Source organism: Pagrus pagrus, assembly GCF_965226575.1.
Source record: "Pagrus pagrus genome assembly, chromosome: 19".
In the NCBI taxonomy this organism is placed as follows: Eukaryota; Metazoa; Chordata; class Actinopteri; order Spariformes; family Sparidae; genus Pagrus; species Pagrus pagrus.
Genome location: NC_140203.1, coordinates 25,115,445 through 25,136,861, shown reverse-complemented (window position 1 = coordinate 25,136,861; position 21,417 = coordinate 25,115,445). Strand labels below are relative to the sequence as shown.

At 39.2% G+C, this 21,417-nt stretch overlaps 2 protein-coding genes across 4 annotated transcripts; both read left to right on the top strand.

The window, feature by feature from the left end:
- Positions 1-2,802: 2,802 nt before the first annotated feature.
- Positions 2,803-12,234, top strand: nr5a1b (nuclear receptor subfamily 5, group A, member 1b). 3 transcript variants are annotated; one of them, XM_084382645.1, is made up of 7 exons: positions 2,803-2,890; positions 3,153-3,269; positions 3,436-3,577; positions 5,601-6,208; positions 8,631-8,738; positions 8,824-8,971; positions 9,827-12,234. In XM_084382645.1, exons 2-7 carry the CDS (start codon positions 3,168-3,170, stop codon positions 10,078-10,080), a joined length of 1,362 nt encoding a protein of 453 aa, XP_084238771.1. In that variant the 5' UTR covers positions 2,803-2,890; positions 3,153-3,167; the 3' UTR covers positions 10,081-12,234. The 3 variants fall into 3 exon arrangements, with proteins under 3 accessions (XP_084238771.1, XP_084238769.1, XP_084238770.1); XM_084382643.1 differs by having other exon boundaries at positions 8,619-8,738; XM_084382644.1 differs by lacking the exon at positions 2,803-2,890 and adding an exon at positions 2,906-2,968 and having other exon boundaries at positions 8,619-8,738.
- A 3,596-nt stretch (positions 12,235-15,830) lies between these two features.
- psmb7 (proteasome 20S subunit beta 7) lies at positions 15,831-21,071 on the top strand. Its single transcript, XM_084383457.1, has 8 exons — positions 15,831-15,938; positions 16,870-16,963; positions 18,017-18,114; positions 18,263-18,403; positions 18,638-18,753; positions 19,707-19,765; positions 19,853-20,004; positions 20,860-21,071. The coding sequence occupies exons 1-8, from the start codon at positions 15,877-15,879 to the stop codon at positions 20,969-20,971; spliced, it is 834 nt and encodes a 277-aa protein (XP_084239583.1). The 5' UTR covers positions 15,831-15,876; the 3' UTR covers positions 20,972-21,071.
- Positions 21,072-21,417: the final 346 nt, after the last annotated feature.

Sequence of the window (21,417 nt, the reverse complement as noted above, 5' to 3'; positions counted from 1 at the left end):
TATAATTGGAAGGCAAGGTTTCCACAATGTTGGACAGGTGCTGAATATTATTTATAGTAACTATTATTTATAGTAACTATTAAAGTAAATATTGGGTACAGCATTGCTATTATTAGACAAAAAGGCCTTTGATAGGGTCCAGTGGCTTTATCTATTCAAGGTTTTAGAAAGATTTGGGTGTTGAAACAGTTTCCAAAAGTGGAAATAGTGGAACATATGCACACACTGTACACAGTGTTCATCAGGATTATGTTTGCAACACACACTGCTTTGAATTTTGACTAGCGATTTCAAAACCTTCTCCAGCTTCTTAAACGTCACTCACATCCTCTCTGGAAGACTACAGGGCATCTTTGACATGGTTCTTCTTAGATAATAGTACCAGTGTATCCTCACTCCCACAGGGCAGCTTTCTGCACTGTTCTCGGTGAGGTCGACTGATAAAAACAGGCACTTTAAGTGGATGTAACTTTCACAGTCGGAGTTGTCACAAATGGTAACGTTGCAGTCAGCTCATGTGTGTGTGTAAGGGTTTGGACATTCATGATTCTGTATGTGTTTCTGTGTATTTACATGTGAAGGGCAGAGGGAATGGAGAGAAAGTGAGAGAAAATACAAAGAAAAGCAAAGAAATAACAACAAATATCTTTAAAAGATGAACTAAAAGAATGAGAGAAAAAAACAACAACAATGTATGGTTCTGGGCGTCCCCATAGCCTAATTGTCCAATTTACAAATTCAATGATGTCGTCACTGGTTTGATTCTGAACTTTGATCTGTTGCATGACATTCCCCTCACTGTCCTTCTGTTTTATGTGTGTCTGTCTGCTCCTCTACTCCTCTGTTTGCATTCTTCACATGGGATGGAAATAAGGTAACACTGGTTCAACACACCGATCAAAGGTTCTAGCTGTAAAGCGTGAAGTCCTCCGATATAAGGATATGAATTAAATTACAGCATTGGGTATCATATCTTCTTTGTCGTGGGCGTGTTTGTTGTGTGGTACAACACCTCCATCTACTGGTCATGAGAATACCAGAACAAAATCTTGCCTTACAGTACCTCAGATAGACCATCTGGTGTGGTATTGATATGACTGTTCTCATTAATGTTCCTCTGGTCCTTCGCTGACTCCCGCTCAGTGACCTTTAACCTCTTCCCAGTGGATGCTGGGAGTGGTTTTAGTCTGGTGTTCATTTACTCCTCTTGGCCAGACGACTATATGTTTCACTGATGTAATGTTCCCCACAGCTGCCATATGTGATGTCATACACCAAACCTTCCTCTCTTCCTGTCTTTACCAACAGAGATCTGAGTGTGTGGAGTGGTTTGTGGTCGACTCCTTGTGACTTAAAACCTCTGGTTATGTTCCAACAGCACAACTACAGATGAAAGGCCTTTTGTTGGTCCCTGTTGATTTAGCAGCTCTGAACAGATCCCAAGATAAGTATCACCTTCCATGCTAACAGACGCTGAAGATTTAGACTCTAGGAATGGAGAAAAACTGGTAACTACTGTCAAGACTCTAAATTGTAGAGCCTCACCAGTACTGAGTTTGTGATATTCATCTTGAAGGTGGAACATTAATAAAAAGGTCACAGCGTCTAAAACAAGTGGGTTTACTTTAGAGCAGCATGAATGTGCTCAGCAAATTTCATCCTTACCTGTTTAATAAATCAGAAATGTTGAACCAGGGGTGTGTGAACCTCTGGGGGTACTTCAGCAGCTGCAAGGGAGCATGTGCAAAAACAATAGCTAATACAAATTAGAAAAAATAGTAAATTATTTGGTGAAAGACAAGATAATCCCACAATGGGGAAATGTTCAAAAATATATGTTGATTATGTTTTGAAAGAAAATATGTAGTATTACAAATTGTGGAATTTTTTGAACAATTTTTTCAAAGAAATTTAAAAGTCAAACATACAGTAGCTAATGACAGATACCATTAAAGCTGGGAACTAGTCCACATCTTTATTTAATTTACTTCAAACATGGAGGTGTCTGCAGTCAGCTGATGTGACTGCTGCTCATTTTAGATACGGGCGATAGCGCATTCATTTAGAAGAGTAAATAGGCAGTTTGACTGGAACTACCTGAGACGCTCCAGAGGTGTGTATAGGGTATAGGTATATATATATATATATATATATATATATATATAAATGAATCCTTCAGTTGTATAAGTAATGATGTGTCTTTAAACTCTTTCATTTCCTCCTTTAATAGTAAAGAAAACATAATGTACGTGGTGATAGGTTCAGCATGTGTTAGTACAATCAGTGGCCACTTTATTTTGCTGCACATCTGCTCTTTAATGCAGATATAAATATATCTGAAATATATCTGAAATCTACATGAAAACATCCACACCTGGTGGTATGAGGTGTCACTGCTGTGCCAGGCGAGTGGTTTGAGTACCTCACTTTTTCAGACAGTGGTGCAAAAAACAAAGAAACGTTCAGTGAGCAGGAGTTCACTGGGCGACCACGAGGCCAGGAGGTGACATGAATTTGTGTTTTCTTTTTTTAAAACGGTTATTGACCAGTGCACCTCAGCCTGCAGACAACACAAAGAAGAAGAGTTCAGAGTTCAGTCTTATTGTTTGAAACAGCACAAGCCACCAGCAGTGACAGGAGGGAGAAGGCAAACAGACACCATTACTATATTCTGCTGTTCAACAGGAGAGCACTACAGTGGACTCATTAAAGCTATGAAGGTATATTGTACACAGACAGGTGAGTCAGTGAGGAGACAGCTGATTGGCTGCAGTGTCAGCCTGGACCTGTACTCTGACAGCTGCAGGATCAGGACCCTGGAGAGCTCCCTCCTCCACAGGATGATGACAGAGAGCAGAGGTGATCACTGCGCTCCACGTGACATCTGCAGGTACAGAATCCTCAGCGTTTATAGCGAGTTTGATTCAGATCACAGGTCATTGACAGAGGCTGGACACTGACTGAACAGGTAGGACGGTCAGTACACGGCACAAAGAGTTTTCTACTGACTACGTGTCTGCCCTGGTTTTGCAGCGGACAGATTCTGGTGTCAGACTCTGTTGATTCTTAAAAGTCAAAGTTGAGCGTTGTTTGTGCCCCTCTCTCTCAGAGATGGCTGATGGAACAGAGCAGTCACATGTTGGCTTTTTCAGGTGCGTCTCTCCAGAATGCAGTGCAGACATGAGGCGTGTCTGGAGGAGCTGTGTCCGGTCTGTGGAGATCAGATCTCTGGGTACCACTACGGGCTGCTCACCTGTGAAAGCTGCAAGGTACCCGTCCTTTATCCGTTTGCTTTTGTTCTGGTGGTTTTGGTTTGTGTGACTGTTTAGTTCTGCATAGCTTTATAGGAAAAGGTAGAGAGCTTGTAAAACAGTTATCCACAAGCATATACCTGCCCTCTCCAAGTGGATCCTTCCTCTTCTTCAACACGCGCAGGGTTTTTTCAAAAGAACGGTCCAGAACAACAAGAAGTACGTGTGCGCAGAGAGCCAGCAGTGCAGGATCGATAAGACCCAGAGGAAGCGCTGTCCGTCCTGCAGGTTCCAGAAGTGTCTGCATGTCGGCATGCGGCTGGAAGGTAAGGAGGTGCTAACGTGAGGTTAGTGAGACCCAGCCTCACTGTGCACAACCTTCCTTAATTATTGACATGTTTTTGATGTCTCCAAAAAGTTTACATTGAATATGAGAAGGTCATATAATACGAAATTAAAGGATTGTCTTATCCTAACTGGATTTTATTTTATCGAGGTGCGGTCGATGTTACAACTGTTTTCTTTTTTTCTATCCTTGTTTTCTTAAAGGAGCACCCTGTAGTTCTGTTGTAGTTTTTTTCTGCCTAAACAAACAAATAATAATTTGTTGAATAATCAAACTCTTTTTTTCATGACTGAATCAACTGAATAAACAAACTGACCTTAAAGGACAGCACAATTTATACTGCTTTACTTACTGCCACCTTAGTAGCTACAAACAGTGCAGTCATTTTCCCCTGAGAACAGCTTGTATTCACTTATGGAAAAATGCATATTTCTGAGTTTGTATTATTACTCATTAATATTGTGAATATTAAAATTCTGAGTTCCTGAATTTCTTTTCCAGATTTACATAGTGCCCCTTTAATAATAGTAATAATAATAATAATAATAATAATAATAATAATTGGAAGCAGTGTTGGATATGTTAATTAAATAATAATCTTAATAAATCATAGAACCTTTTTCCAGTCAGCAAACTTTAAAACAGTTATGTCATCATAATTTCCTAATTTGACATACTGCCAAGCTGCTGATTGGTCCGCTGTAAAGTTGAATATCAATCATCCAATTCTGCAGTGTTGTAAAAAGTATCCAAAAGTCATACTCGAGTAGTAAGTAAAGATATTGTGTTGAAATATTAATTTGGTCAAAGAGACAGTCACCCATATGAACAGAACTTTAGTAAAAGTCTTAAATTATTTGAATAAATATACTTAAGTATCAAAAAATACAAATACAAGTAATTACACATATATTTACATGTATGTAGTCTATATGCTGTATACTGTGGATTGACTACTGATTGGAGTGGATTTTTCCTGATTGCCAATCAAATAGATTAATTTAAAAAACAATGTGCTGTTTTTGCTCTATGCAGCATGCTATCTGTTAAGTTATCAGATAAATGTAGTGGAGTAAAAAGTACAATAGGCAATAATCTGATTAATTAATTAATTATTATTTCAAAAACATACAGATAATGGTCTGATAGCCATAGCTACAGAGGTGCACCTTTGTTCACCAGCAGCAATAATGATTTATACTAAATTGACGGTATGTTTTTATCATTTATTTATATCATAATTTTAAAATGTAGTAGAATATAACATTACAAATGCATTGTGATATCAACACAGTTACTGTTTTTCACATTTTTCCTGTCTTGTTAGTCGGTAAAAACATTACAGTACCCTGTAATTATTCAACAGGGACTCATCTAGAATGTACATGCAGTGTCGCTTATTTCGCTCCCTCTGAAACTAAATGTTGTTAACCCCTAATACCTTTTGTCGGTAGATACCCAGTATTCAGTTGATGCCCCATATGTGAAACCCTATAATAATCTATCTATCTATCTATCTATCTATCTATCGATCTATCGATCTATCGATCTATCTATCTATCTATCGATCTATCTATCTATCGATCTATCTATCTATCTATCTATCTATCGATCTATCTATCTATCTATCTATCTATCTATCTATCTATCTATCTATCTATCTATCCACAATGTATAATGATAAATACTTGCAGTTCATCTATAAACATTATGAGGATGGCCATTATGAAGTTATGTTTATAAACCTTTATATTTGCTTAGTAAATGGTTTATAAAGCATTTCATTGTGTTAGTTTGTTGTGATTAAAAATTGACTTGGGAGTAAAGTTAGTATTGTGACAAAAAGGGCACACTAAGTATGACATCGACACGCTGAGAAGTCCATTTACATCTCGCCCTCTGAATGAGCAGCCTAAGTAATTATCTGACATGTAGGATAGAGTGTCCATATCAACAGATATCGCTTGAAATATAACTCTAAACAAATGAACCTTTCTCATCAGCTGTTCGTGCAGATCGGATGCGAGGTGGCAGAAACAAGTTTGGTCCCATGTACAAGCGAGACCGTGCCCTCAAGCAGCAGAGGAAGGCTTTGATTGAAGCGAGTGGATTCAGAATAGAGAGCAGCCCACTTCTGGTCTCCTCAACCCACCACAGAGACTTCACCTTTAATGGTGGCCTCAACCCAGTTCCCATCCTTCAGAGCACCACCCTACCCATAGGACAAAATGAGTGTATCAGCTACCAGCTTCCATCACTGTGCTCACTGCCCTCCACCCAGTACCAGTGCACCTCCCTCTCAAACTGGACCGTCAAGTCAGAGTGCATTAACAACTGTGCAAGTCCACCAGGCTCTGCTGCAGGAGTTGCCTCAGACTCAAGTATTTTCTCTCCACAAGGTCCCAGGATACCTCCCCTAGTGATGGAGCTCCTGCGCTGTGATCCAGATGAGCTGCAGCTGCAGAATAAGATCACTGCTCATCTCCTGCAGGAGCAGACGGGCTGGGAGAAACACGGGAGCACCTTCAGCCTGATGTGCCTCATGGCTGACCAGACGCTTTTCTCCATCGTGGATTGGGCTCGTGCGTCCATCTTTTTCAAACAACTCAAGGTCAGATCCTGTCTGTTGGTTTTGGGTTTTGAGCTCATAGCAAACTACAAGACGCACCGTCCACACCATCCTTCTGTTGTCCCACAATGCTTTATAGAGTTAGAGTTCATATAGATATATTTGTATTTAACTTATGTATTTCCGTTTTTTGCAACTTTCTACTTGTACTCCGCTCCACTTCAACTGAGAGACACATTTCACTTTTTCTCCTCCTACATTTGACAGCCGGAGTTAAAAGATACTTTACATACATACTGCTTTTACTTAACATACAAAACTTATTATCAGCTCAAAGATAGGATTAGCTGCACTCACTGTTAGGTTGCCTCCAAATTAAGACAATGTCAGTGCACTCAGTGATCAGACTTAAATGTGTCAGTATTGAAGGAGAAAGCACAGGTTTTGGATTAAGAGCAGCAGGTGATTACTGCCCACAGCATCTTTCAACCATCCAACTGTTGTTACAGATCTTGTTGTGGTCTAAAGAGCAAATGTGACCACACATGGATCTGTGAATCAAAATTTCACTGTGACTGCAGACTTACTCTGATCCTGGACAGACATGCACCTGCCCACACAACCAAACACACACCTACACATTCACACATTGAACAGCCACGCTCATGTTTGCCTTTAACTTCCTATAGCAGGAATGTGCTGACGGATGAGCACATGCTGACAGGATGAATCACACGTACATTCAGGTCTGACTGAAGAGACTGAAACACTGTCTGAGCAGTTATTGCACTCTGCTGACAGAAATAAGAGCATTCAGCTCTACTAGTCAGCTGAATACTGAATGGGTTTAGACTATCACATTTTAACATTGCAATACAATTCCAGAATTACAAAATCTTTGCTATGCCATGCCAGTGCTTAAAATTCAATCTCTAAATATTAAACATAAGAATGATGTCAAAAGTCAGTGAAAAATTATGAAAATTGTGTTCAAAATTGAATTATTCTACACAGTGCTGACTGGGCTATGGTACACATTAAAGGCCTCCCATGAGACAGGAAGATGACTGCCTCTGTCTCTGTTGGCTGCATTTTGTTGTGTTGTTTTCTCACCTGCGCAAGTTCAGCATCTTGCCATGTGTCCCTGTAGGAGAGGCAAAGTAGATGGTGTAGTGATACCAAACTAGTGCTGTATGGCAGTTATGGTGACAAGAATGAGTGCAGTTCAACAGCTCAGCCCAATTGTGCTGTAGTATTCTGGTCATTGCACACTATGCACACCCATAAAACCCCCTCTTAAGTCATTTCTATTCATATTTTGTGCGTATTTCTCCTCTAATTCTACATTTTCAACCAGCTGATCCAAGGAAAAATACAATTTTATCCTGATTCTGTTTATGGCTCTACAGTGGTATTTATGATATAATGCTTTCTGTTGAGTCTTATCTTGGATTATTGGATAATATACGAATACTATATCACAATTACATGTTGCAGACCTACAGTATATCATTTTGTTTTTTATGAAAATGTATATCAAATTGATATTTTTAAAAGTTAGTATAAGAAACATTCAAGTTATCTGCAGACGAAGCATTCCCATGTGTAGTCCCTACCCCAAAGTTATGAAAACAGAAATGCATGCTGTCCATGCATGATAGGCAAACCAAGTTCATGTTCCACAATGAGGATGAAGTAATTTCAAGTCTCTGCATCCAAGACATTTAGATTCCACTCCAGTACAAACTCAAATATGACGGTGTAAAGAGGCAGAGCTGAGCGTTTAGTTTTTAGCCACCTAACCCTCACCCTCATTTATGGTGGGGTGCACGACACTTCAGATGAGCGTCACTCAACAGAAATGACATATTTTTAACTAAAACAAATATCGACATTTTGCTGTCCTCATCATATTTTGTTCCGCAATGTGATTGGACAATCAGATAATATTATGTAATTAAGCACACCAGCTTGAGGATAGCGTCTGGCTACCATGGAGACAACTGAAACCTTTCACCAAAGTATTAACTGAAAACCTTGTGTGGCTGTTTAAATTCTTTCAGGCAACAGTTATCAAAAGTGTCGAGCATCCTACGATGAATGACGTTACACTCAGTCCAATCTGAAATGTCTCAACAGCTGATCGATGAATTGCCATGAAGTTGTTCCAGGCGTTCATGTTCCACAGAGGATGGATTGTAAAAACTTTGGTCTAAACCTTTAACTTGTCCTTTACTTTGGTTTACCTTCCACCTGTCCAAATACTGTATGTGTATAATGACATTTCCATCAGCCTCACGGGTAGATTATACCTGCTAAACACGTGAGCATCGTCAGCTGTCATGGTCTGAGCTAGGTCAGATTAGATGAAAGGGTCATGTGTTAAAATATAACTGATGAACTGTATAAAAATGTACTTGAATTATTTTTAAATCCTTCTTTCTGCTCCGAGGTGAGTGACCAGATGAAGCTGCTACACAGCTGCTGGAGTGAGCTGTTGCTTCTGGACATCATCTCCAGACAGGTCCTGTACGGCAGAGAGGGCAGTCTGCTGCTGGTCACTGGGCGGGAGGTGAGTTACCTCTTTATCAGAAAAGTGACATGAAGAACACATCCATGACTGTTCCACATGTCATTGCATGTGTTGTTTGGTTCAGATGGAGCTGTCATACATAGCCTCTCATGCTGGTCCTACCTTGGCAAGCCTAGTCCAGAGAGGACAGGAGCTGGTTGACAAGCTCCACATCCTAAAGGTGGACCGCCAAGAGTTTGCATGCATCAAGTTCCTCATCCTGTTTAACCCAGGTTAGTGACAACTGAGGCTTTTAATCCATAAAAATTCAGATTGGAAAAAGTTTCACATGTGTGCCTTCAGCCAAGGTACGTTTCAATAATGCAAACATCTGTGCAATTATAGCATGTTTCCAAAAACAGAGCGTTTCCAGGGGTTCAGGGCTTTACCTGCATGTGGACCAGAGGAACAGGTTCTCTGTTCCCTCCCTGCTCTGGAGGAAGTAGTTTTGGATGGCTCAGGAATTATGGAAGCCGTATTTGCAGTGCTGAGCTTTCCTCACTGGTCAAACACAGATGGCTGCTTCAACTCGTGTACAGCTTTAGTAACAGAGTTAGTCTTGAAAAAAAGCAAATCCTGCTTCTGTCCTATGGGTTGTGTGGTGCAGTGAAGGATGCCAAGGGACCCTCCTACCTGACCCTTGCATTGTCACGCAATCACACCTGACACCCATTGCTCCCACTACAGTCCTCCGTCCTTAACTCCACCCAATTTGCTCCATCTGTTGTCAGTGTGCCAATACTGGGTCTGTGTTACTGACTGAGACAGGCTGTGGATCATCTGAGGTAGATCAGGCATCCTCCAATCAGAAGGCTGGTGGTTCTATTCCCTGCAGTCAACATGTTAAAGTGTCCTTGGGCAAGAAACAGAGTGTGTATGAATTGTTGTCACTCCTGATGAGCAGGTGGCACCTTGCATGGTAGCCTCTGCCACCAGTGTATGAATGTGTGTGTGAATTGGTGAATGCTTTGAAAACTAGAAAAGTGCTTCATTAATACAGTCCATTTACCCCCAGTTCTCTTTGACATAGCAGTAGAGACCTGAATATACATTCATTCCTTGTTACTTCATTTTCCCCCGCTGACCAGATGTGAAACAGCTTGAAGACCATCAGTACATTGAGAGTGTGCAGGAGCAGGTGGAAGGAGCCCTGCTGGAGTACACAGTGTGCACCTCCTCTCACCTTCTTGGACGCTTTGCTCACCTGCTGCTGTGTTTGTCTGAGTTACGCTCTCTCAGCACGCTCGCTGAAGACTACCTGTACTGCAAACACCTGAGCGCTGAGGTACCCTGCAACAACCTGCTCATTGAGATGCTCCATGCCAAGCGCAGCTGGACATGAAGACTCAGAGGCTCTGTGATTGTCCACATGTTAGCATATGGAAGCATCAAGATGTAACAAATGTCTAAAACAATGAGATTATCCCGGGTATTTCCCTTTTTGCGAGAGCCCAACCAATAAATTTGTTGGTCGGTATTATCAAATGATATTGGCCTATCACAGATACATCTATATTGGTGTATATGTTGGCCAATATACACCAATATGAAAACTTTTTTAGAGATTATAATGTAGAAAACAGACATTTGGGGTGATTTAGTTAAATTACCAGTAGGTTTACTGTTTTTAGTGCAATGATGTCTTTTTAGACGGTAAAGTTTATTGTTGAACTGTAAAATATCCTGCCTTCATTATAAATCTTTGTCACAAGTGTTTGATAATCAAATTCAAGAGATCACTGCAAAAAAATGTGTGTATATCAGCCGATATATTGATATCAGAATTTGTTTTACTCCCCAATATCAACATTGGCAATGGCCCCATAAATCAAGTATACTTTGTGCTTTAAAACTGAATTTTAGCAATATTATGTACAAAAAATGACATATACATATACAAACTACATATGTTTGCCATTAAATCGAGCATCAAATGATGAGATGTTGATGTTGATGACGATGTTGATTTCATCTCTGTGCATCATTTACAGACATCGGTGTGGAATGTGTTTTGCCTATATTGTAGCACAAAGACAGGAAACTGCTAGCCTTCAACATGACGAAAAACAAAACCAAAGCTGCTCCATAACTGTTACTTAAAATCAATTATAAGATGAGTTATAAATAATGAGATACATTTTAGCTCCAGTAGATTGTATTTTTATACAACCAGCAGCAGAGCTTGACATCTCAGTGTGCTGTGTATGGATGTCATGAGGCCACATGAAACTGGTTCAATTTGTTATTGTAATTAGACTGTAATCTTTCAAATGAATTGGGACAACCTTAATGAAATTAGTGCAGTCTACATGTTGCTTTCAGTCCGTTCTCCATGTCTCTGCAAAAGTAAGAAAAAAAATAATGAAATGGGTCAAATATTACTTGAAATATGTCAAAGAACCCATAGATATCTTAAAAGTAGTGCAGCCAGACTAAAAACAAGTTTTATTGTCTTGCTGCAAAGAAAAGATTTAATAATTATATTCTCATTATTAGGGAAAAAATGCTTAAACTTACACGCTGGTTCACCCACCACAGGTCATGTGCAACAGACCAGCTGCAGCCAGCAGCTACACAACCTTCTTGTTGAGTGCTAATCACTCCCTCACCAATACCATTTGTTAGGACAGTTAGCATCCAGTGAACTTATTTTAACCTGGATAGGCTACTACAAAGTAGCATGTTGTGCTTAAAATAAGTAATCCCTTCTAAGATTAATGTACTTTTACTACTACTAAAAGATTGACTTGCTCAAAGAAATGTTAATTTGGGCAAATTTATTATTGAGGACTCAGTAGCCATATTCAGAGGCTGCATATGGGCAGAACAAAGGACGCAAAAACACAATTAAGACCCTTGGTGGTCAAGGTGAAAATGAAAATGTAAGACCTATGGCAAAATAACAAAAGCTTAGAATAAGAAATTCTGATTTAGACAAAATAGTTTTGTACCTGTCAGTGTTGATCAATACAGCTGTAGGATTCCGGTAATTCTAGTTTCAAGCATTACTCAGAACCAATAAAAAAAAAATTCTGTAACAAGTAACTATGTCTTATTATGATAATTTAGGACAAATTAGCTTGAAACAAGTGAATTTTCTGGAGTAAAAATGTCCTGGTAAGAAGAAATATCTTGTCAGACAACAAAACAAGCACACAGTATATTATAAGACAATATATTTGACTTAGATTGTGTTTATTTAAATATTATCACCAAATGGCATCAATGTAAATTCATATTTACATCCTTCACAACCTTCGCCCATTGAGAACTGGATTTGGCCCCAGTAGCCCCGCAACCCCCCGAAAGGGAGGATAAAGCAGCAACACCCCGCGACCCTAATAGGAATCAAGCGGACAAGAAAATGAGATGAGATGAGAGATCCTACACAACATATTTCATTATACAAAAAAAAGTTTATTTTCAGCTATACATTTGAAATACCCATTCTGTGCATACTTCTACTTTGTGTTCAATAAAGGACTTTTTACAATTAGTGTCGATGTGTTGACATTTTGTTTGTGTATTGTTTATAAAGAAACAAACAAAAATAATGTCAGTTTTCATCAAAGCATTCTGCATTCAGGACCTCCAGACAATAATGCGTGCTTCATGTCAGACATGTTCCGAGTCTGTCATGCGCTAGTTTTCTATGTGGTGACTCGTTCGTTAAAGGTTATTAGGTGTCAGCCTGCAACTGAGGCAAGGAAAACATCACAAAGACAACACAGCTGTTTTTTACACAACACATTGAAAACGAATTCCAGGATTTCAACAACAGTTTCTGTGGATATAATACATTGTCATCAGAGTCTGAATCTTAATGTCTGAAATCAACAAAAAACATGGGCAAAGTTTTTCTTTTTTCTTGAGGAATGCATTCAACATACAACATACTGTACGTACACGTCAGTTCATAAATATATCATATATACAGACAGTATGTGTTATGTGCTTAAAAGACAAATGTGTTTTTCAACATAATTTGATTTTGTTTTTGTTGTGGTGTATCTGGTATTTTGGAAACCTTTTGGATGTGGAGTATAATTTTAAATGAAGGTCTGTAGGCTTAGGCAGTGTCTGGCCACAAGTGTGAGTTCTGATCAGCCCAGCAGGGATGATTAATGATGCTGAGGTCGGTAGCTGCTGCATGATCACAAACTTTAGCCTTTTGGAAATATACATGCTGTGACGCATGACACAGCATGTAATTTAGTCCAAGATAACATTTTGGAAGAGTAAGATAGTGGGCACGTCCTGCAGCTCAAAGTCAGGGCACATTAAATCTTTGTTATCGGTCACTGAGATCCCACTGATTACACCTTGTGCCACCTGTTTTGCCCTTTGTACCTTAATAAAAGGCTTAATCAACATAATGCACTCATCTGGTTTTGTGGAGGCGCCCTATCTGATCTTGTCCACCTCACTGGAGCGCATTTCCTACTCGACCTTGACATCCAGCTGGCATCGAGTTGGCATCCATCCTTTTCAAGGACAAAACATGGCAGCATGATTAAATACACAATGTAACTGGCCCAGAACAGGTATTCTGTTGGGACTAATCTAACAGAATCTGATTTTCCAGTACAGCTAACCTCTGACAGAAAGTAAGGGAACCTGGTGAAATTAAATGTATTAAATTAAATGTATGTTTATTAATAGTGACTCTAGTTCATTTAAATCATAATATGTCATCCGTCTGACATGCTGGTGAATTAATTCTATATGACAGGGTCCACTAGTCTGAGACCATTAATGACAAATGATAACACAGCTTAACAGTTTAAGTGAAAAATTTAATCTTTGAAAAATGTCCATGACTTTCAGACTTTTCAGTAATTGGATCGTCCCTCATTTGCTTTAGTGTCCTCTAAGACCTCTAACAGCCTTCTTTTGACAGTATTTTTGCTGCTTGGAGTCTCTCTGTTCTTCTGACACTTCTGATTTTCTGAATCCTCAAACTCTGGTTATTTACATGTTTACGTGACAACATTAGAGGTTTTCAAGTGGTCTCAGTCTTTTTGACACAATGTGAATGAAAAGGTTTACTGATCGAAATGCTTCAATAATAGCAAAAGACATTCTTAATGAGGACAAGCCATCAGTCAGAGGATATCCAGCACTGAAGGGTCATGGGTCAGGCTCTGTCAAATGACAATTTTCTCACTTTCCTCAGTGGTATGTGTCCATGCAGATAGTTTCAGTTTTATTTGTTTAAGTTTTGAGATATTTGTCGACACTGTCATAATAAAAGTAAATAGATTTTAGACACAGCTTTACCTTAAAATTCAAAACCTCCAATTTCTCACAGACTGACATAGCATTCTATGAAATACTGAAATCAGCGTGCAGTTTATTGACCCGAAAAATGATTTCCAGAATATATAATGCTCTTTTTTACTACAGACAAATGTAAAACACTGTATATAAAACAGAAATTGGAAAAGGAGGCAGCTATTGCTATTTCTGAGGAACATTGGGGAGAAATTTGGACATTTCAGTGGTCTTCAACTAATTCCTTATTTTGGCGAGAGCACTGTTGGAAGAATGTCATAAGATACTTCAAGACCCCTGTCCAGGGTAAATATGCAAATACGCCAGTATGCTGGAGACAGTGTGGCTCAGATGAAGCTAACCATTACCACATATTTTGGGCCTGTCCTAAATTGAATACATATTGGAAAGAGGTTCATAGGACTCTAAACTCTGTATTTGGAATTGATATACCATTTACTTTTGAAAGTATTTATTTGAGAAATGTCAATAATTTGAGAAGTGATAAAAAAAAACTGTTGCAGGCCCTTCTGGCAGCAAGCAAGAAAAATATTACTAAAAAGTGGCTAACTTCAGCTCCACCTTCTTTGCATGGTTGGATTGACATTATTTTTGAAATCTTTAAAATGGAAAAGTTAACCTACATAATAAATATAAGAAAAAACACATTTTATTGTATTTGGAATAAATGGATCCATTATATTACCCCAACGAGAGCAGATTTTTTATGACTTCTCTGAATTGTTTAAATGTTTTCTAAAGTACAAAGGCCCTTTTTTTTTTCTTTTTTCTCTTACCTTACTGTAGGCTCCCCATTTGTGTAAATAGTTTGGAGTGTCAGATTCTCTGTTCTGGCTCTTAGTTCATAGTTTTTTTTCTTATTTTTTGTTTTTGTATATATGGGCTGGTGAGTGAAAGGAACTGGCTTAAAGTTTTTTGGGGAAAGAAGTTAAATAGAAAATAATGGTAATAGAGGCGTTGTTGAAGTAAGTAAAAAAAAAGCCCACAGAAAAAGAGGAAAGAATCTTGTATCTGTATTTGTATTATGTGTATAACTGCATAAAAATAAAATATATATATAAATATGTATTTTATTTTATTTTATTTTCAAAGTCTTAGTGTTCTCTTATTGCACTACAACAGAGCTACATCCAAGTGTCAAACTTCTTTGGGCTTGTCCTTTTGTTGAAGCTTTGTTGTAAGTAGTCTAATATTATCTTTATTATCTACTTTTATATTTTTGCATTCAAGAAAAAGGAGTTCTACATTTTCCTAAAGTAAAATAAGCCTTATAGTTGTTTTCAGTATTGTACTGCATTAATGTATTCTACTCTGGTTTGTGTCTTAAATACTACAAGACGGTCCTGGATTTAAACTGCTAAACCTTCTGATCCCAGCATCATTGCTGTTTCTGAGACTTTTCGCCCCTTCATCATGTCTTGCAGTGCAAGTAGCCTAAACGTTTCAACTCCGGTTACCTAAACTATCAGCAGAGATGATGTCCACATGTAGCCTACACAGAGGCCTGACTCTAACATGAATGCTGGAGTCAGTGCAGTGTGGCGATCAAGTCTGCAGTCCAACTGTACAGACAGAACAGCCAGCAAGACAGCGCTCAGGTTTAAATGGGCACTACTACAATTAGCAAACGTCAGACCTTCAGTAATGTAAAGCCTATGTCAAGACAACACTAGGGTACCTAATGTGATCGACTCGGTGCCATTTCAGGGATGTTAAAGCAGGTTACAGAACTTCTATATATTGGTCACCAGTCATTTACGGGTTTACACGGTGTCCACAAATGCATCATTCCTAACAAGCCGCTTCCTTTACTTCCCGGAAACACAAACCCGCATTCACCAAGATGGCGACGTTGACAGTGAGCAGAGCGGCGCTCGGGGGTTTCAGTTTCGAAAACTGCAAGAGGTAAGCGCCTTTCAACGGATTAGAAACAGCGCAGAATAACTACATGACTGAGTTTAATCAGGTTTTGCCTTTTGTATATCGACAACTTGCAGAATAGACGTGTTTTCCTTGTGATGCTAGCTCATGGTGAGTCGGCTCCCCTACAATGACTCAGGCTTTTCCCCATGCTAGCTGTAACGTTAATGTTCACTTGAAAATATCGATCTAATAAATGCCTTCTCGGTGTCGCAGTAAACTATAGTTATTTATGTTTATTCCGTAAATATAATTGTTTACGAGGAAAACAGTTGGCGAAAAGTTTCTTTTCATGATATTCAGCTCGCAACCATAACGTTAGTTAGGCCAGTAACGTTAAAACAGGTCAGAGCACTCGAGACTTTGTACAGCAAAACACATACTGGAGACAGTGTGAGAAAGGATTTAACACAGGCGCAAGTAACGTTACTGTTCGTTAATTCAATTATATGGTTTAAAAGTGATTTTGTGGGGACATAGTGTTCTCTAGCAAAGATCCAGTTCAAAGTCTTTCACGTGGAAAAATGAAATGTGATCAAACTATTATCTAAGTTTTCTTTGAAATATATGTTAACTGCAGATAATTCTCCTGGTGAACCCAGAAGGTGAAATGATAAAGGCTTCTAAAGCACAATATAGTTTGAATAAGAACCTATTGAGATTTAATATGAACTTTGTTCAGTGGGAATTTGGTCTCACTGTGGTCAGAACCTGTATCACAAGTAACCTACCAGACTGTCAGTGCTTAGAGATTTTGAAAATGTTCGGACACAGCCATGGTCCAAGATTTAGTTTTTAATAAAAATTGCAGCTCCAGGTTACCAACAGAGTTAAGATGTATTAAGTCTTTGTTTATTACAGTGTCATATAGTTATACATGCGTCTTAAAACTTTTTTTATATACTATTAATTTCAGAAATGTGGTTTTGGAAGGTGAAGCTAACAAAGTGGGATGCAGCTTGCCCGCTGCTCGTAAAACAGGAACTACCATCTGTGGTGTTGTCTATAAGGTAAGTGACAGAAACCAGGCTGCTTGAAATATGTATGTGGTACATAATAAGTGCTATTGTGCTAGTCTGTGTTCTTGTGGATTATTTTCAGCCCATTGTGTAAATCAGTATTCAAACTCACAATATCCTACTACACTGAGTTGAATCTATATCTGTGTCTTTACACTGATTAGCATGAATACATGTGGTCATGAAGGAGGACAAGTGGTAATGTTTTCATTTTCACTTGCTGAAAACAACTGCCCATTTATCAGTCTTTCACAAAAATACACAGAGCAGAGTGATTAACACTGCTTTCCTTTTGTGCCTGTTTTCAGTTTCTTGTTTCTGTTCCTTGATTTTGTCAACATTCATCCGATCAACTTCATACTCCGCTGCAATGAAGTGCAATGTTTAAATGATGTATTTTGGATGTTCTTGAGAAAACAGCGCTCTGCAAAACCAGAGACCCTTGCAGCTTGAGATGCAGCATCTCTACACTCCTAGGGATAGGGTTAGAAAAACAGTCGGTGACTGGGTTATACCCAGAGCCATGTAGAGAGAGGGTTCAGGTTAACCCTGTCTCTTAACAGCGCTGGTAATACCTAATAAGGCTTTGGCTTATTTGAGTTGTAATGATTACATTTTAACAATCCTATGAAGTGGTTAATGGTCCAGTGTGAGGAATTTAGGGATATTTAGGATTGGGCTTGTTGCGGCACATTCCATGGATTAATGTGATTGGGATCTGGGCAATATGGAGGATGGGGTGAGACCTTGAGCTGTCTCTAATCGGTTATCAGAAGTTATTACATAATTTTTTGTGTGCATTTTTGGAAAAAAATCTAATTATATGTAAGTGTAATTTGTCTGTGGGTAAAAGACACTTGTATCGAACTGGAGAACGGACCCCATTGATTGTCTAAAGGGAGAAACAAAAAAAGGAAGTCTCGGCAGACAGGCTCATTGTTAGAAGACGTATTGTTTTACTTCGCTTTAAAGCACTATAACAAGCAGCATTACAGAGGATGGCTTTACTGAGTCTGAGTAATGTTTTGTGTTTCCTTGTGAAAGGATGGCGTCATCCTCGGAGCTGACACCAGAGCCACTGAGGGCATGGTGGTGGCAGACAAGAACTGCTCCAAGATCCACTACATCTCCCCCAACATTTAGTAAGTGGCAAAAGCTCACAAGCTGTGTTTGAATGTTCAAATCTTACATATAGTGGTTTTAAGAGAGTTTTATTCTTTCAACATTTATGTGATGGAGCTGAGATGATGTGTAACTGATGGACTGCTGTGTAATTGTGTTGTTGTCCAGCTGTTGTGGAGCAGGAACAGCTGCAGACACAGAGATGACCACTCAGATCATCTCCTCCAACCTGGAGCTGCACTCCCTCTCCACAGGCAGGCTGCCACGTGTGGCCACCGCTAACCGCATGCTCAAACAAATGCTCTTTAGGTATGTTCTTCAAACTGGATCACTGTATATCATGAGAAAGATTTTCTGAAAAAACAAAGATTGATTGATTGATAAAATACCTGACAAATCAAAGTACGTAATCACGTAGATTCAAAGATTAGTCCTGTCATTTATATCAAAAAGCAGTCTTAAATGTTGTATTCTCAGTATGAAACAGCAAGTTTCTGATATGCACAGACATGTGAATGTGCTGCTAACTGTGTGTTTGTTCAGGTATCAGGGCTACATTGGAGCTGCTCTGGTCCTGGGTGGAGTGGACTGCAATGGTCCTCACCTTTACAGCATCTACCCTCACGGCTCCACTGACAAGCTGCCCTACGTCACCATGGGTCCGTCTCAAACACAACACACCACTATCTCTACACATTCTCATGTTTCATTTAAAGCTTGATGTGTTGATGGAGTTTTGAAAGATTAAGTGTTTGTCAACTGCATTTGTTTTCATTTATTACATTGAGGCCAACGTACAGATGTGTCCTACACATTCTTCCTATATGTTTTATTATTATTATTTTGGCTCCCCACTTCTATAGCTCAGTGTGAGCTAAGTACGGTGGTTGCTTTCTGTTCACTTACATAAGTTGCAATGCGCTGAGGAATTGAACTAAAGCTGAATGTATGTAGTAACTCTTTAGCTTAGTTTGTCACGTACTAGACTCTTAAATTTGTCAAACTTTTGTGAACTTTCCTGCTGACTGAGACAAACCAGCCCTCCCTCTGTCTACCAGCAGTACCTGCAGGAAATGAGCAGTGGTGGGAGGAGGACTAATACTGACTGATGTCTGTGTTGAACCTCACTCAGCATTTTGATGACAGGAATAATATTTTATTTACATGTTAAGGTCTGTTTCCACCAATATATATAAAAAAAACCTACACCCTCTTTTTAAAGGGGCACTTGGAGAAGAAATTCCAACTCAGAATTTTAATATTCACAATATTAATGAAGTAATAATAGAAACTCGGAAATATAAATCATTTTCCACAAGTGAAAACAAGCTGCTCTCAGAGGAAAATAAGGTCCCAGAACACTGTTTGAAGCTAGAAAGGTGGCAGGGTCCGCCACATATAAACAAAGTAAAACAATATGAAATTTAAAAAAACTAAAAAATCAGACAATGAAGATCTTTCTCTTCTGATTAAAAATGTCTTCTCCAAAACAAAGCACCATTAATGATAAAAAGAAGACACATTAAATGAAATGTTTTGGACAACAGCCATGTGGTGATGTATTGTGACTGAACTGAAGACATGGATAAGAACAGCTTTTTTCTCTCCAAAGGCTCTGGGTCCTTGGCTGCCATGGCAGTGTTTGAGGACCGCTACAAGCCTGACATGGAGGTGAGTAGCGTACACCACTCGCATGTCATTCATGGCAACACAGCATACAATCATGTGTTTTACTCTGATTCTGTGTCTTCTTCATAGGAGGACGCAGCCAAGCAGCTGGTGCGAGATGCCATCGCTGCAGGTATCTTTAATGACCTGGGCTCTGGCAGCAACATTGACCTGTGTGTTATCACCAAGGGCAAGGTGGACTACCTCCGGCCCCATGATGAGGCCAACAAGAAGGGGGTCAGGTGAGAACTGTTCATCTGTAGTAGAATTTCATCCACATTACTCTCTTTTGATTCCTTGCATACACAATCCACTGGATTAACAGGAATTATTTATCTGTTGTCACGGTGAAGTATACAATCAGACCTCCATTGTTGGTACTTTTTTCATGTACCACACAAGCACTTAACTCCTCAGAGCTGATTGAACCAACTGACTTAAAACTCTTGGGTTTCGTAGGTTGGTTTGTTAAACGTATTTTTCTAGAACAGCACCCTGAAATGTTTATTACAATTGGTAATTCCAACAGTTTAAATACTTGTCCAGCCTGGAATGTGATTTTATGTTGCTCATTGGGAAAGTTTTTTTCAGATTGTGACATGAGATGAATACCAGCTGTTCACAAGTGTACAGGAGGATGTGCTGTTGTCTCCATCCCACATCAGTCCAGATGCATGTTGGGACACTGCAGTCATGATCATTTAATCATTAACTTCAATCACTTGATAAACTGGTTGTTGACTTGTTGTCTTGTTGCTTGTCCTGCTTGAAGAATTAATGAGACTGAAGCCTTGCAGCTGTGAGTACAGATGCAGAGTGATGTGGTAGAGTGTAGACTTAACAGCCGCCGCCTATCGTGCTCATCTGAATTTGCTACTAACCAGCTTTTTGAATTAAAATCTATGGACTTGGCCGTCTCAGTTTGACTTTACCTGTGTCTGTTGTCTAAAGTGGCGTGCTTTGCTGATGATGAAGTATTTCAGATGCGTGATCTAATCTATCTAATTAAACAAGCCACTAACAAAGACTTGCTTATGTAACTGTTCAGGTTTGATTGAAATTCATTCTTCCACTTGTCGTCTTGTCTCCTGATACAGAACTGGTGACTACAAGTACAAAAGGGGAACCACCGGTGTGTTGACAAAGTTGGTGACCCCACTGGCCCTGGAGGTTGTGGACGAGACTGTACAGACGATGGATACCTCCTAAAATACTTGTACTATATGTTTCTTGATGTACTCCTCAGAATTCCTAACACAAATGGCATGTTTTTCCATGATTTACAATAAAAGTGTGTTGATTCAGGTTATGTTTATGGCTGTTCTGAAGTATTTTGTCTTTTAAAGTTGTTGAGCTACAAATATAACCGTGGACTCCATTATAAAAGGACCAGTCAGTGAAAGGCTGCTTGTTGTCTCAACTGTAAATGAGTCGGATGCCTGTTGTGAAGTACCCTTCATCTGGCAGGGTCCCTAAGGAGTGAGCTTATGACTTGGGTTATGCATTTGTTTAAAAATGGGTTCAATAACATTTGATTCAAGATGTTTTGCCCGCATTGTATAAGTTGACGGTGTAGATACAGACAGGAAAGCTGAGAGAGCAACAAACTGCAGCAAAGGTCAACATGCATAACAACATGCCACCAGAGTTCAGCA

Bases quoted from the DNA above. Each gene is read 5' to 3' on its own strand.
- psmb7 (XM_084383457.1), top strand. From the start codon at position 15,877: ATGGCGACGTTGACAGTGAGCAGAGCGGCGCTCGGGGGTTTCAGTTTC. The intron at 15,939-16,869 runs GTAAGCGCCTTT...TATTAATTTCAG, and splicing joins AGTTTCGAAAACTGCAAGAG to AAATGTGGTTTTGGAAGGTG. The intron at 18,115-18,262 runs GTAAGTGGCAAA...GTTGTTGTCCAG, and splicing joins TACATCTCCCCCAACATTTA to CTGTTGTGGAGCAGGAACAG.
- nr5a1b (XM_084382643.1), top strand. From the start codon at position 3,168: ATGCAGTGCAGACATGAGGCGTGTCTGGAGGAGCTGTGTCCGGTCTGT. The intron at 6,209-8,618 runs GTCAGATCCTGT...TTCTGCTCCGAG, and splicing joins TCTTTTTCAAACAACTCAAG to GTGAGTGACCAGATGAAGCT. The intron at 8,739-8,823 runs GTGAGTTACCTC...TGTTTGGTTCAG, and splicing joins TGCTGGTCACTGGGCGGGAG to ATGGAGCTGTCATACATAGC.